Genomic DNA, 14376 nt, shown 5'->3' with positions numbered 1-14376 from the left:
GCATAAAGTGTTCACCGGATTTCCCACAATGAAATATTGATGCTTAGTTGCTTACTATTTTAAAACAGAGAGGCCTTTCACATTGAGATGAATTATACAACGGGAGCATTTATAATGATTCAGAGCTCGACACTTGACACACAGGTTGCTAACACCAGTGTCACAGGGAAATATTTATGTACTTTTAATTTTGGTGTTGGGGGAAGTATATCAAAAACTGATCTTTGGTTAGTGCATGTCTGTGCATTACATTATAGTATAAACACCAAGAAACTGTAACATCAACCTGTAAATATAAAGATTTTTTTTTAGCATTTACAGGAAGCTACTTGTAAGACATGGCACCAGTTTATCAAAGCGTAATCTTTACACAATGCCAATTCATGACTTGTGTGTGTGTGTGTGTGTCAACAGTAGGACAGGACTTTTTTTGAGTTTGCATTCAGTCATACATTTTTAGCTAGTTTCTCACAACCTCCCACTGTTTTACTTACTGAGAAAATATTTATTCTCTGTGGTTACTGAAGTATGTAAGGTTTTGTGTAATACTAAAGTGACACAAAAGATGAAGGATCTGTTCTGATGGAGATAAATGTCTGAATGCTGTGGAAATTACCAAGGTCGAATAAAGAGTGTGTTCACGTTATGAGTGTTAAGGTTATGTAAAGATTAGAGTCAAATGTTTTATGGATGTTTTTGGTGTTCTGTGATGCTACTTTGTGGGTTGTATATGAATGTTTACATGTTTGTGCATTGTGTAAATGGTTTAAGATAGACTATGTTGTGTAGTGTTAATTTTCCTGTGTGTCCTTTATTCTAATGCCTTGCCTTGCCTTGCCTTGCCTAATGCAACAGACTTAAGCACTGGTTAGCAGGTTCGGCATTAGTTTACGCTTCAAAGTCTAAAGTTTAGGGTCAGTGCAAAGTTTTTGTTGTTGTTGTTGTTGTTGTTGTTGTATGAAATAGATTAATACTTTTAATCAAGGATGCATTAAATTGATCAAAAGTGACTCAAAATTCACAATTTTAACAGAAATATTAAGCAGCACAACTGTTTTCAACAGATAATAATAAATGTTTCTTGAGCAGCAAATCAGCATAATAGTATGATTTCTGAAGGATCATGTGACACTGAAGACTAGAGTAATGATGCTGAAAGTTCAGCTTTGCCATTACAAGAATAAATTACAATTTAAAACATAAAAAAAACAACAAAAAAAACAGTTGATTTATATTGTAGTAATAGTGCAACAGAATGTATTTTCAAGTGTAACAGTAACAATATTACTGTTATTACTGTATTTTTGATCAAATAAAAGCAGCTTTGGTGAACATAAAAGACTTCTTTCAAAAACATAAAAAAAGTCTTACGACCCCAGATGTTTGAACTTGTCACTGAGCAGCTTTTTTATCCAAAACTTTTATTAAACTTATAGTACAGAGAATCCCATCAGAGTAATGAAGGGTTAAGAGTCTTGCTCAAGGTCACTGTGATGATAGGACAGGAGGTCCTTCCTATTCAATGGCAACTCGTTCCTTGGATATATATATATATATATAAGTGGGTGTGGATGGGTGTTATTTTCCCAGACAGAATCCTCCAGGGAAGGAGTTATGGGTGACAAACTGGAAAAACTCATTAACTCAGAGATAAGAGGTGAAATCACAAAAAAGACCACCACACACATAAAATGTCCTTTCTCTCAGTCTTTTTTATTGTGTATGTGTGGGGCAGAATTAGTTTACCGTAAGCATTACCCTCTGAGCAAAGGCATCTCTTGCATGTGATTTTAATCCATCATTTCATACGGCACAGACTGTAAGTGTCTTATGATACAAGCGCACACACAGAAAATGGAGGTTCTCCCAGCAGAATAGGTCGAATAAATGGCTAGCTAATGAGCTTAGAGTTCATTATGAACTGTGAATCTCACAAAAGAACACTGTTACAAAAACACATCTGTCATTTTCTGTGCAATATGTTGAGAGTTTTTGTCACTAGATGAATGTGCATAAATGATCATTTATCTCTGTGATATGCCAGCTTGGCCTCTTCTTGTCAAACTCATATGAGTTACTTTTGGAAAGTGAACCTTTCTTTCCAGACCTTCTTGCCAACACACACACACACATTGATGGTAGATATGTGGAGGAGTTTGTCCTGGGTTTAGTTAGAACTAAATATAGCTGCTCATTTAGAGGAATTCCCCATGTGAGTGTGTCTCTGAGATAAGCCTGTCATATTCTTCATAAAAAAGAATGCGTGCTTATGTGTGAGTGAGGTAAACGCTACTGAAATTTTGCTGTGTGTCCTCTTCTGTCAACAGCAGTGTCCCTGAATCAAACTGAGGCTGACAAAAGAAGACACATTCACGAGGCACACGCATACAAACACATCGTATTTTCTCGCCAAATCATGCTCTCTTCCTCATATACGCCTGAGAAGAGAACTAATTCTGAGTGAGAGACTGAAAGATCAGAGGGAGAGTGGGCGGAAACCTGTGTCAGAATAATAGCTGTTATTTAGCGTTCTGTTGCGTATCCGTTGATGAGAGACCAGAGCTGTTTTTGGCTGGATTTTCAACTTGAACGCTGGGATATCAGCTCTGTGATAGACTGCCAATGGTTCTAGGTGTTCGGTGAAACGTTGATCCTCTGTCACGCTACAATCGTAGCTTCTCTGTAGGACGTTGACTTGTAAACAAAAGCTGATGTTTCCCTGGATGTGTGTATGTGTGTTTTTGGAGACAAATGGCACCGAGTAAAGATGGAGTTGGTATGAATTCTTTTAATTTCATTGCTTTTCAGTGAGCTGAAAGCTGTAAATATGTTTGGTTTGTTCATTTGACCTCAGTTGCCCTGGATTGAACCTTTAAGCCTGTCATCAGAATAATAAACTTCTGCATTTTCTCTAATTACTTGCAGCCGGACAGCAATGCCAGTTACCTGCGGGCAGCGAGGGCAGGGAACCTTGAGAAGGTCCTTGACTACCTGAAGACTGGTGTCGACATCAACATCTGTAATCAGGTATGAATTATTTCTGTCTCTATATGACAGGATGTAACAATATCGTTATCATTACTAAGAATGTTATTTCCATAAGTGCTGTTTTGTGATGCTGTTGGATGGTTGTACTGTACATTTTTACTGTTAGAATACACAGATGGTGTTCTTTATGTCTATATGACGTAGATAGTTTTGTTTTATTTTTTGGGAAGAAATTTATATTTTTATTCAGCAAGGATGCATTAAATTGATAAAGCATTAAGCAGTATATACATTTATAATGTTACAAAATATTTCTGTTTCAAATAAATGCTGTTCTTTCTATTCATAAAATAATCCAGAAGATAATGTACAGTATCACAGTTTTCCACAATAATATGAAGAAGCACAAATGTTTTCAACATTGATAATAATAAATGTTTATTGAGCACCGAATCAGCTTATTAGAATGATTTCTGAAGGATCATGTGACTGAAGACTGGAGTACTTGCAATATTTTACGATATTACTGTTTCTACTGAATTTTTTATCAAATAAGTGCAGCCTTGGTTAGCATAAGAGACTTCTTTCAAAAACATTAAAAAAACAAATTCTTGAATTTGGTGATATGAAGGATCTGAAAACAGAAAACTTTATGGATTTTTAGGATTTGCGAGTCAAAGAAATCAGTCTTTCTGATTCCCTCACAACATTTTGCTTAGAGATCAAGCTGTGACATTTTCCTTAAGTGATCTCTATCTATATATATATATATATATATATATATATATACACAGTGCAATGCATAAGTTAATACACCCATGCTAAAGTTGACTAAAAAGAGGAATAAAAAATCATATTTTGGAAATTGAACTTAATGCCTTAATTTAAAAAATTAGGAAAAATCCAACCTTTAAGGACACCAATTTTCTTTGTGAATGAATAATGTATCGTAAATGAATAAATGTTCTTCCTTAAAATACATGGTGCATAAGTTAGTACACCCCTATGTTAAATTCCCATAGAGGCAGGCAGATTTTTATTTTTAAAGGCCAGTTACTTCATGGATCCAGGATACTATGCATCCTGATAAAGTTCCCTTGGCCTTTGGAATTAAAATAGCCCCACATCATCACATAGCATTCACCATACCTAGAGATTGGCATGGTTTTATTTCAGTTAGCCTAAAAGCTAGTTTGATTTGCATTGCTCTCAATGCAAATCAAACTTTTTAAATTAAGGCATTAATTTACATTAATACATTAATACACACAGTATATATATATATATATAGATATATAGATAGATAGATAGATAGATAGATAGATGGTTATATAGATATAGATAGATGCACAGAAGTTTATGAATATGATATGTGGGTATATATTTCCATACTGGTCCAGGCTGGTTTGTATTGGTATGCTGCTGGTAACCATAACCATCCTGTTCACTAGGAAAACTTGCATTGTGTGTTTCAGAATGGGTTGAATGCATTGCATCTGGCATCCAAAGAGGGGCATGTGGAGGTGGTGGCCGAGCTGCTCAAACTGGGTGCCGACGTAGATGCAGCAACCAAGGTCAGTTTGACACACACACACACACACACACACACAGCTTGAGGAGATGTTTGTATCGGTGTTTGATATCACATGGTCATGTTCACACTGGGTATAAAAAGCCTCTAGTGCTGCATTCACTCTGCAGGAATGAAGTGTGTGTGTGGAGGTAATTTACAGGCCAGCGGAAACAACACCTCTCTGGCAAAGGGGACGGAATGGTGGTGGTGGGATGCCAGTGGGACAAAACACCCCTTTGGATGGGGTGACACAAACAGGTGGTAGAGGATTAATCATGATATGCCACTCATTCTCTCTCGCTGTTGTTTCTCTATCTATTCTAATCCAGAAAGGAAACACGGCGCTGCACATCGCCTCACTGGCGGGACAGACGGATGTGGTGAGAGAGCTAGTGACCAATGGGGCCAGCGTCAATGCACAGAGCCAGGTACACACTTCATACTCCACAAACACACTTTTAACTCTTTCCCCGCCATTGACGCCATTTTTGCTCATTTGTGAGAACGCTACCAATTACGAAATGATCCGGCTTTCCATGTTTTCAGTGTTATACGGTAGGGGCGCTATTACGTGTCTTCTGAAAGAGTACAGAACATCCGGATCAAAACACAGGCAAAAAAGAAGAAGAAACAAGCGATAAAAGCATTGCTTTTGCACTTTGTAGTCTTTAAAAAAAACTTGATTTTCTCAACTTTTTGTTCAAAATGTTGCTTTTTTATGAAACTTACCCACATTAAAGTATTGATAAAAAAATAAAAAAACAATACATAAAGCTAGAATAAAATAATTAGTTTTTTTAAAAGCAGAGGCTCTTTTTTTTTTTTTTTTGGATATATGAATATATTCATACTGAAAAATATTCTGGGGGCCATGAAAGTTTTGTGAAAATTATCAAAAATGCGGGCGATGGAAGGCAACTTTAAAATAAAAAATAAAAAAATTCTAGCAGGGAATGCATATGCACATGCACGCATCATTTAGTTGGATCAACCAGCTTTTCTGCAAGGCAGCGCACATACTCTCTCAATCTGTTGCTATTTTAGATGACCAGTCAATAAACACCCAAATATACACGCATTCACACACACACACACACTGCTTTGAACTTGAGCTCAGTAAGTTATGAAGGCCACCTACATTACTGGTGTGCCAGTAATAACAGGATTTCCTGCTCTGATCTCAACACAGTACATACAGATGTAAACACTCGAAAAATGTATTTTTTATAAATGCTACAGTTATGAAGTTAGTCAAGTGATATATTTTTATAATGACAGTTGTTTTACCCTTTCTCTGACCTTTAGAATGATCATGTTTTGCGGGGGAGTATGTCTACATGGTAGATTGAAATCTTTTTTGTTAAAGGAGCAAGGAAATTCCATTTTCAATCACATATTCCTTTTATTTTTAATCCAATGCTATTAGAATTACACATATATGCATAAAATGACATGAAATTGATTTTTGAACTCACAGCAAAAGTGCTAAGACATAGAATGGGTAAAACATGATGATGAAGGCAGATTGTGTCTGTGTCCCTGCTTGATGCTCCATCATCACAAAGTATTGCTCTCTCTTTACCTGCACTGTCAGCATCTCTGTGTTGCCATGGGAACAGGGTCACTTAGGTTAAGGCGGGGGGTGGGGGTGGGGGTGTAATGGGGTCTGTCCTCTCTGGGGAAATCTAAAAAAAATATTAAGAATGACAGAGTTGCCATGGTAATCTGTATGTCTAGTTACAACATCAAGATATTTCTTATTAAGAAATTCGAAATAAAAATGTTCACTTCTGATTGATTTTTCTTCGCCGAGAGGAGGGGGTGGGTTGCTCAGCAGAGTGTAGCTGGGGTAAACAGCGTGTCTATGAAACATTAAATTTGGTGCATTTCAATTAGAGTCTCAGGTCTGCTTTTGATGGCTTTTAAAACATTTGTTGTTTCAGTTCATATATATTACAGGGCGCATCACATGGGTCTAAAAATGCTGTGAGGCTTCTGAAGTGTTGTTTTGGGAATAGTTTTAATGCCAAGGTCATTTTTTAAATGGCAGCTTGAAATATAGGTTTTGCAATAGTAAGGTAAGACTAAGATAAATAACGGGAAAAGGGAAAAGAGTGAGAAAAATACTGACTGACTAATGATTCAAATGTACAGTATTACATTAATGTAATGTTTTTTCAGAATGGCTTTACCCCACTGTACATGGCCGCACAGGAAAACCATTTGGATGTGGTGCGCTTCCTCCTAGAGAACAACTCCAGCCAGAGCATTGCTACAGAGGTTTGTGTGTGTGTGTGTGTGTGTGTGTGTGTGTGTTTGAGTGTTTTTGTGGGTGTGTGAGTCTTTTATTGATTATTGAGGTGAGCCTGGGTGACCTTGAGTTGTAAGTGCTTTCTGCTTGCCTCAGTCCTCCTCCCCACATCTCTTTTTCTCATACACAGAATATATACATATACACACACACACACACACACACACACACACACACACACACACACACACACACACACACACACACACACACAGCTGGGAAAAATTCAATAAAATCAAGAATCTGGGATTTGTTCTCTTGAACCTTTATTTAACTGACAAATGTAGCAAGAAAATATTTCCAATGTTTTCACTGACCAACTGAAAATGTATGGCCCATCATAAAAAGGAGAATCAGACAACGGCGACCATTGTCTGTTGATCAAATGTCTTACATCAAGCGAGATTGGGTAAAAAATTCCACTTGCAAACTTCAACATTAGTATCCTCAATTCCCAAATGATTAAAAAGTGTAATTAAAAGGAAAGGTGATGTGACACACTGGTAAACATGCCTCTGCCCCAACTTTTTTGGAGCTTTGTTGCAGCCATCAAAATAAAAAAATATATATATTTACAACATAGTTATTTTGGTCAGTGAAAACATTGGGAAATTTTTCTTTGTACTTTTGTCAATTAAAAAAAAGGTTCAAGAGAATTAACAAATCACATATTGTAGATTTTTATTGCATTTTACAAAATGTCCCAACTTTTCTGAAAATAGGGTTGTGTGTATATATATATATATATATATATATATATATATATATATATATATAGTACTGTGCAAAAGTCTTAGGCATGTAAATACCCCCCCCCCACAGTACTATATATATATATAAAATGGTAAAAGTTTTGGGGTCGGTAAGATGTTTTCATATTTTTTTAAAGAAGTCTCTTATGCTCACCAAGGTTGCAGTAATTAGATCAGAAATACAGTAAAAACAGTAATGTTGTGAAATATTATTGCAGTATAAAATAAATATATAAAAATGTAATTTATTCCTGTGATGGCTGAATTTTCAGCATCATTACTCCAGTCTTCAGTCACATGATCCTTTAGAAATCATTCTAATATGTTGATTTGATGCTTTAGAAACATTTATTATTACCACTGCTGAAAACAATTTCTCTGTTTGGAATTTTTGTGGAAACTGCAATATATTGATAAATAGAAAGTTTAAAAGAACAGCATTTATTGAAAATAGATTTTTTTTTGTAACATTATAAATGTCTTTACTGTCATTTTTGATCAATTTAATGCATTCCTGCTAAATAAGAGTATTCTTTAAAATAGTTTACTGACTTCAAACTTTTGAACAGATGTGTATATATTATGAAACAAAATACAGTAATATATGTAAACTAAGGTATATGAATTGATAATCAGGCCTGTTTGTTGCTCTTCCTCTCTTTAGGATGGCTTTACACCGTTAGCGGTAGCCTTGCAGCAGGGTCATGATCAGGTGGTTTCTCTGTTGTTAGAGAATGACACGAAAGGTAAAGTCCGTCTGCCTGCGCTCCACATTGCAGCCCGCAAGGACGACACCAAATCTGCAGCTCTGCTTCTTCAGAATGACCACAACGCGGATGTTGAGTCCAAGGTCTGTCTGAAAGTCACTTATTTTCTTTAAATCCCAAAGTTCTTACTGAAACTGCACCATCCTGGTCACATATATATACTCCTCTACCACCCACACACTCTCTTGTGCACACACTTACTTTCACACATCTTTTTTTCTCATATTTTTTAATGTAATTAAGAGTACCTCACCATATACTCTATATGTTTTGCTTTTAAATGTGATTTTAGGTGTTATTTTGTCCTTAAAAACACTCGTAAACACTTTATTTTGATAGTCCGCTTTAGGCATTCCACTAAGTTTAAGTAACTTTGCAACTACATGTCAACTACCAGTCATTAGAGTATTAGTAGACTGTGTGCTTAATATATGCTAACGCTTTATTGTGATGCTCCCCAACAGACATTCCACTGACTATAAGTAACTTTGCAAATACATGCCAACTTATTCTACTTGCCTTAACCCTAACCTAATAGTCTACTAATACTCTAATGAAAGTTAGCTGACATGTAGTTGCAAATGAATGAAAGTTAGTTGACATGTAGTTGCATAGTTACTTATAGTTAGTTGAATGTCTAAAGTAGACCATCGAAATAAAGTGTAACTAAACACTCACCCACACTTAGTCCTGTCTTTAGATACATGTGACATGTCCTTCGTTTACCTGTCAGTGTTCACTAACTGCCCATTCTTTCCTTTCCTCACATCTCAACGTAGATGATGGTGAATAGAACAACAGAGGTATACCCATGATAAACATTAAGCTGTTGACCCCCACCTCCACCCCCTGCTTTGCCTAGAACACCCCCTAGTGTTGCCCCCACCCTTGTTGTACCATCTCTATTTTCGTATCATTTCCTGTTTTCTCTTCTCTTATTTGCTATGTGGGGATGGAGGAATGAGACAATGCTTTGGGTGGAGGGCTGAAGCATGCTTTGATTTCTGCAGCTATGGGCCGTGGTTCCACATCTCAACATGCAGCTTTCTGATTGGTTAAAGGGTTTTATCAGTGGTTGCTGGTAATGATGTTGATAGTGGTGAATATAAACTGTTGGTTCAAGTGTTTCATTTTTTAGAGCCCTTTGATCTGAGATACTGCTGTTTGTAGAGAGATTTTCTCGAGGTTAAGAACCCTCAACATGTGGAGTAAATAAAGCACAAGATCTAGAGGCTGTCTGACTGACGTGTAAAGCAACCAATCACAGTTCGTTTTTTTCTGTGTCATGTTTAGGGGTGTGAAAATGTAACGTCGATCTCCCTACAATAACAGACTGGTGTGTAAAACTCTTGGACGTATTTTAAAGCGCCTATGCCACAAATTTTACATGCTTCACATACTTTTGAAAATCCAGCGTTTAGTTGATCCTGATAAGCGCTCATCGTCACAGTTGTAAACACGACGGCGCTCTACCTCCACGAGGGGTTTTGGCGTCACAGCATCTTTGTTGCATGACGGACCGTTAAAGAACACCTAACACAGTTCTCCCGGACATACTGTAGAATTCAACCAATCAGATGACGAATTCGAAAATCCTGAAGTGTTTCCAGTTAAGTGTGCCATATGCATCAGACGTTCAGACAGCGGTAGGCTGAGACTAGACATTACCTAGGTCAAACATTTTAAGATCGCATGATATCAAAATTGGAGCTTTTTCGTGGGTTTAGTCACAAAAATAACTTTAAGCAGATGCACATTAATTTAATTTAATTTAATTTAATTTAATTTAATTCTCTTTTAAAGGAAACAGGCCAAAATATTGATATTGTCCTCCAAAATGTTGATTCGGTCTGGATTTGGTTGTGCTAACATTCTGTTTTCTTTTCCAACCATCAAACCATTTCATGGGGTTTTTAAAGCTACACTGTGTAGGATTTTCTCCCATCTAGCGGTGAAATTGTTTATGACTACCAACTGAATATTACTTTCTAGCCGCTCCCATTCCGAGGGCGTTTTAACTCCTACGGTGGCCGTATTATTTCAAATCTGCCGGTAGTCGCGAGTAATCTCCCCCTCGCATTCGTCACGGCGCCACTGAGTGTAAAAACGCGAAAGGCGAAGCTTGAATTCCCAGGTATGTCCCTCTTTGGCTAATGTATTTTCAAGATGGAGGCGCAACATGGCTGCCGCCATTCGAGCGACTCGCTCGTATGTATTCTAAATGGCAGATTCTATGCTTACGAGAATACTTGATTAGTCGGTAGAAGTAATTACACATTAATGAGTACATATCATTTTGAAAGAACAAAGTTTTTTTTGCAAATAATCAACTTAAAAAATTACACAGTGTAGCTTTAAGGAGTATATCGCTTTTCATGTCTTAAAAGTCAAGCAATTAAAAACATTTAATATATTCTTATGACAAATAAGAATCATTGCAATACAGTAATTTGGACTGTGTGAAAACATTTATAAAGTTTGTGAAAGTCCATCTGGCCTTTTGGAGATTCAAAGAGAAGTCATTAGAATGAGAGTATTACATAATGCAAAGGTCACTTCACTGGCACATCCTGCTACTGTAGAAGTGAGAAAACGGTAAAATTTTAAGTTTGACCTTTTAAATAACTTTTATTACTAACTGGAAGAAGCATGTTGTTCCAACATTTTTCACTTGGTTTGGCTGTGAAAGAGGAACCCGGCTGGCCAGCTACAGAGATGAGACGGTCTGTCAGTTTAGTCCTCCTCCCTGGGGCTTGTGCATGGGCCTTTAGACAAAAACTCCCTCGGTTTCACTTAAACAGCTGGAAATCTAGCTGTTTAGGATTGTTGCAATGTTGCAAAAAGAATCTGCACATGTGCATGGTCAGGTTTGCCCACACGGCAAGCAACAGCAGTTTGACTGTGTAGATTTATATTTCACAGTTTTGCATGATAGAGAGCATTGCCAAATTGCAAACAAAAACATATGGCTAAAGTCATATTCCTAATGTACTCATTCCAGTATAATTATCTACATAAACATTTAAAGGATTTTCTGAGGGAATAGAAATTTGAATGCATTGGTCATGATGACTTTATGGTGATAATCTGAGAATAGGTGACAGTATGTGTTGTCTCTTGTCTCTGGTTTATTAGTGTGCAACTGGAAATGTTTAAACCCCTGCTGTTTTTCCATTCACGCCTGTGGCTAAAAATTGCAATAATTCCCCTCAAAATGGGTGGAGCCCCGTTCCCTTGGAGATGAGAGCGCAAACAGAAGGGAAGGGCTATGCTGAGAACCACCTGCTTTGTGTCGGATTATTGGCTAATTGAGATGGAAATCTCCATGACTGGAAGGCCTTTGCTGCAATGCAGCCTACAAGACACCTCCATCTCGCCTTGACAACTGCGTCTCATATTCAAAATGTTCTTATAGTCCAAAAATAGTTGATGTTTTGATATAACTCTCAGATCCAGACACTCAGATCCAGTTTCTATTGAAGAATGTAGTGAATACAGTATAAATAGCTAAATCTTATTAGCCTTTGTAATATGACTATATAATTTCGTTTAACCATTAAAGAGAAGATAGTATTTAGTAGCAAGAGGATTTTGCATATACATTTTTCTGTAAAAATTTGACAAGTTGTCTTGAACACTCAATCGCTGCGTCCGAATATGCCTACTTCCATTCTATATAGTAGGTGAAAAACAGTATGTGAGCCGAGTAGTATACGTACAAATTCATAGTATTCATAAAACAGTAGGCGAAAAATACCTACTTCCTCTGGTGAGATTCTGAAGTGTGCATTTGATGGACACTTACACTATCCCATGTGTCCACTGGAGATACTATATACAGTAGAACATACTTTTTTAACGGTTGCAAAGTACGTTTCAAACCAAATGTGGTTCCTACTATATAGAATGAGAATTCGGACGCAGCAACTGTCTTTAGATAATCCCAAACACAATGCAAATGTCTAGGCATTTGACATAAAAAGTGCAGGTAATTTAATGGACTGAAAGTAAAAAAAATTTAACCATTCTGTTCTGTGTCTTTTTTTTTTTCTTTCTTTTTTTATCAGAGCGGTTTCACTCCTCTTCACATTGCTGCCCATTATGGGAACATCAACGTTGCAACACTACTGTTAAACAGAGGAGCAGCAGTGGACTTCATGGCAAGGGTAAGCTTTAGTGGACAATGATAACAGATTATAGGGCAAAAGGTTCCCCATAGTCTGTTTAAATCTTCTCTTAAATCTTTCCAAATTATTTACTGAGTTCAGTCCACACATTTATAATAGGATTTTCAGGTGCATTGATTTCCATTCAAAATGCAGCTAGACCTGGTTTCAGTTTGATCGTGGACATGCAGTTCCTCTGAGCATCAGACGGGGCAGTATTGCATTAATGTTGCTTACAGAATTGTAACCAGACTGAAGCCTAAAATGCTCCATAAGTGCTTTGATGAATGAGCTAAATGATCTGCCTAAGGCTCTTTGTGTGCACACATGCTCACATGTATGTGTGTGTGTGTGTGTGTGTGTGTGTGTGAATCTGCCAAATGCCCTACCAACTGAAAGCTCTAAACTGTCATATGGCCGGCACAGTCCAAACAAGCGCATGCATGAATCTACTTCAGCTCGAGGGTCACACAGACACAATGCATCTCATATGCAGTTCAGGATAATGTGTATGCTTCCATAAAACTATTATTATTATCATTATTATGATTGTTATATTATTATTTTATACATAGTTATGTAATTTAGATCCTCTGTGAAGTCTGATTGTGACTACATCTTTTGTACCCGCTGTGTATCTTCTGATGTTTGTGTGGGTCGCATGCAGAATGACATCACTCCACTGCATGTGGCGGCTAAGAGAGGAAATGGAAACATGGTGAAGTTGCTGTTGGACCGAGGATCAAAAATTGATGCCAAGACCAAGGTAATACACACACACACACACACACACACACACAAATGTTTTGAAAGAAGTCTTTTATGCTCGCCAAGGCTGCATTTATTTGATCGAAAATACAGTTAAAGAAGTAATATTATGAAATATTATTACAATTTAAAATAACTGTTTTCAATTTTTTCATAAAAAACACTATTCCACGTTTCATAATCCTTCAGAAATGATTCTTTAAAGAAAGCGAAATTCAACTCTTTTGTAACATTACTGTCATTTGTGATCAATTTAATGATCATTAATGATTATCCCCCCCAGGAATAACAAGAAGAAATGACGTTGCCTGAATGAATCTGTACTTCAGTGTACTTTACCTTAAGGAAAATGTCAGACAGCTTCTTAGGACATTCCTACAGTTATATATAGAAAGTCATTTTTGACCTTTTACCTCAGGGATGTCTCAGATGAGACCAAGTTTCAGAGAACATTATGCACCTTGTAAACATGTCAAGTTGTCAACAGTTTGTTACTTATTAGCTTAGAATTCCTAAGGGCGCACAATTCAATGATTCAATTATATATAGTCTTCAGTGCAGGCACATAAGTAACGTAAGACAGGCAGGCAAGATCCAATGAAGTGTAAAATGCAGTACATTGAAATGAATAGCTTTGCAAGAAATATCAAACAGGTCAGCATGTACTGTAGTGTCAGTGGAGCATCTGAAGGTGCTGAGGTTTGTCTGTGGTATCAGCTGTTCTTAAGAGTATGATCTCAGAGGGTACAATTTAATCTAATCCAACATTTTATCTTTGTGTTGGCCTGTACATGTATCTGTGTGTGCTTATTATAGGATGGTTTAACCCCATTGCATTGCGGTGCACGAAGTGGACATGAGCAGGTTGTTGAGATGCTGCTGGACAGGGGAGCTCCCATCTTGTCCAAGACGAAAGTAAGACATCTACTTTTTTGACCCCACATATTATTTCCCCCCACGTTTGTGTGTGAATGTGGATATGCAGGTGTGATTGCTGGTCTACCCATAATTTCTGGCCATGCCTAAGACTGCCCCCATGTGGCCAATATTT

General features: G+C 37.1%; 1 protein-coding gene across 5 annotated transcripts in view; it reads left to right on the top strand.

The window, feature by feature from the left end:
• ank3a (ankyrin 3a) overlaps positions 1–14376 on the top strand; it is a 96776-nt gene that overhangs the window by 19126 nt on the left and 63274 nt on the right. For 4 of the 5 annotated variants that reach the window (XM_084393206.1, XM_084393204.1, XM_084393203.1 and 1 more), the window contains exons 2-10: positions 2926–3027; positions 4464–4562; positions 4891–4989; positions 6743–6841; positions 8289–8474; positions 9171–9194; positions 12459–12557; positions 13225–13323; positions 14142–14240. In XM_084393206.1, coding sequence (XP_084249332.1) covers positions 2926–3027; positions 4464–4562; positions 4891–4989; positions 6743–6841; positions 8289–8474; positions 9171–9194; positions 12459–12557; positions 13225–13323; positions 14142–14240 — 906 coding nt within the window. The remainder of the gene's footprint in view (positions 1–2925; positions 3028–4463; positions 4563–4890; positions 4990–6742; positions 6842–8288; positions 8475–9170; positions 9195–12458; positions 12558–13224; positions 13324–14141; positions 14241–14376) is intronic. The other variant, XM_084393205.1, reaches the window with a different exon arrangement.

Source organism: Rutilus rutilus (assembly GCF_951802725.1).
Source record: "Rutilus rutilus genome assembly, chromosome: 21".
In the NCBI taxonomy this organism is placed as follows: domain Eukaryota; kingdom Metazoa; phylum Chordata; class Actinopteri; order Cypriniformes; family Leuciscidae; genus Rutilus; species Rutilus rutilus.
Note: the sequence above shows the minus strand (reverse complement) of the source record. Positions and strands in the feature narration are given on the sequence as shown.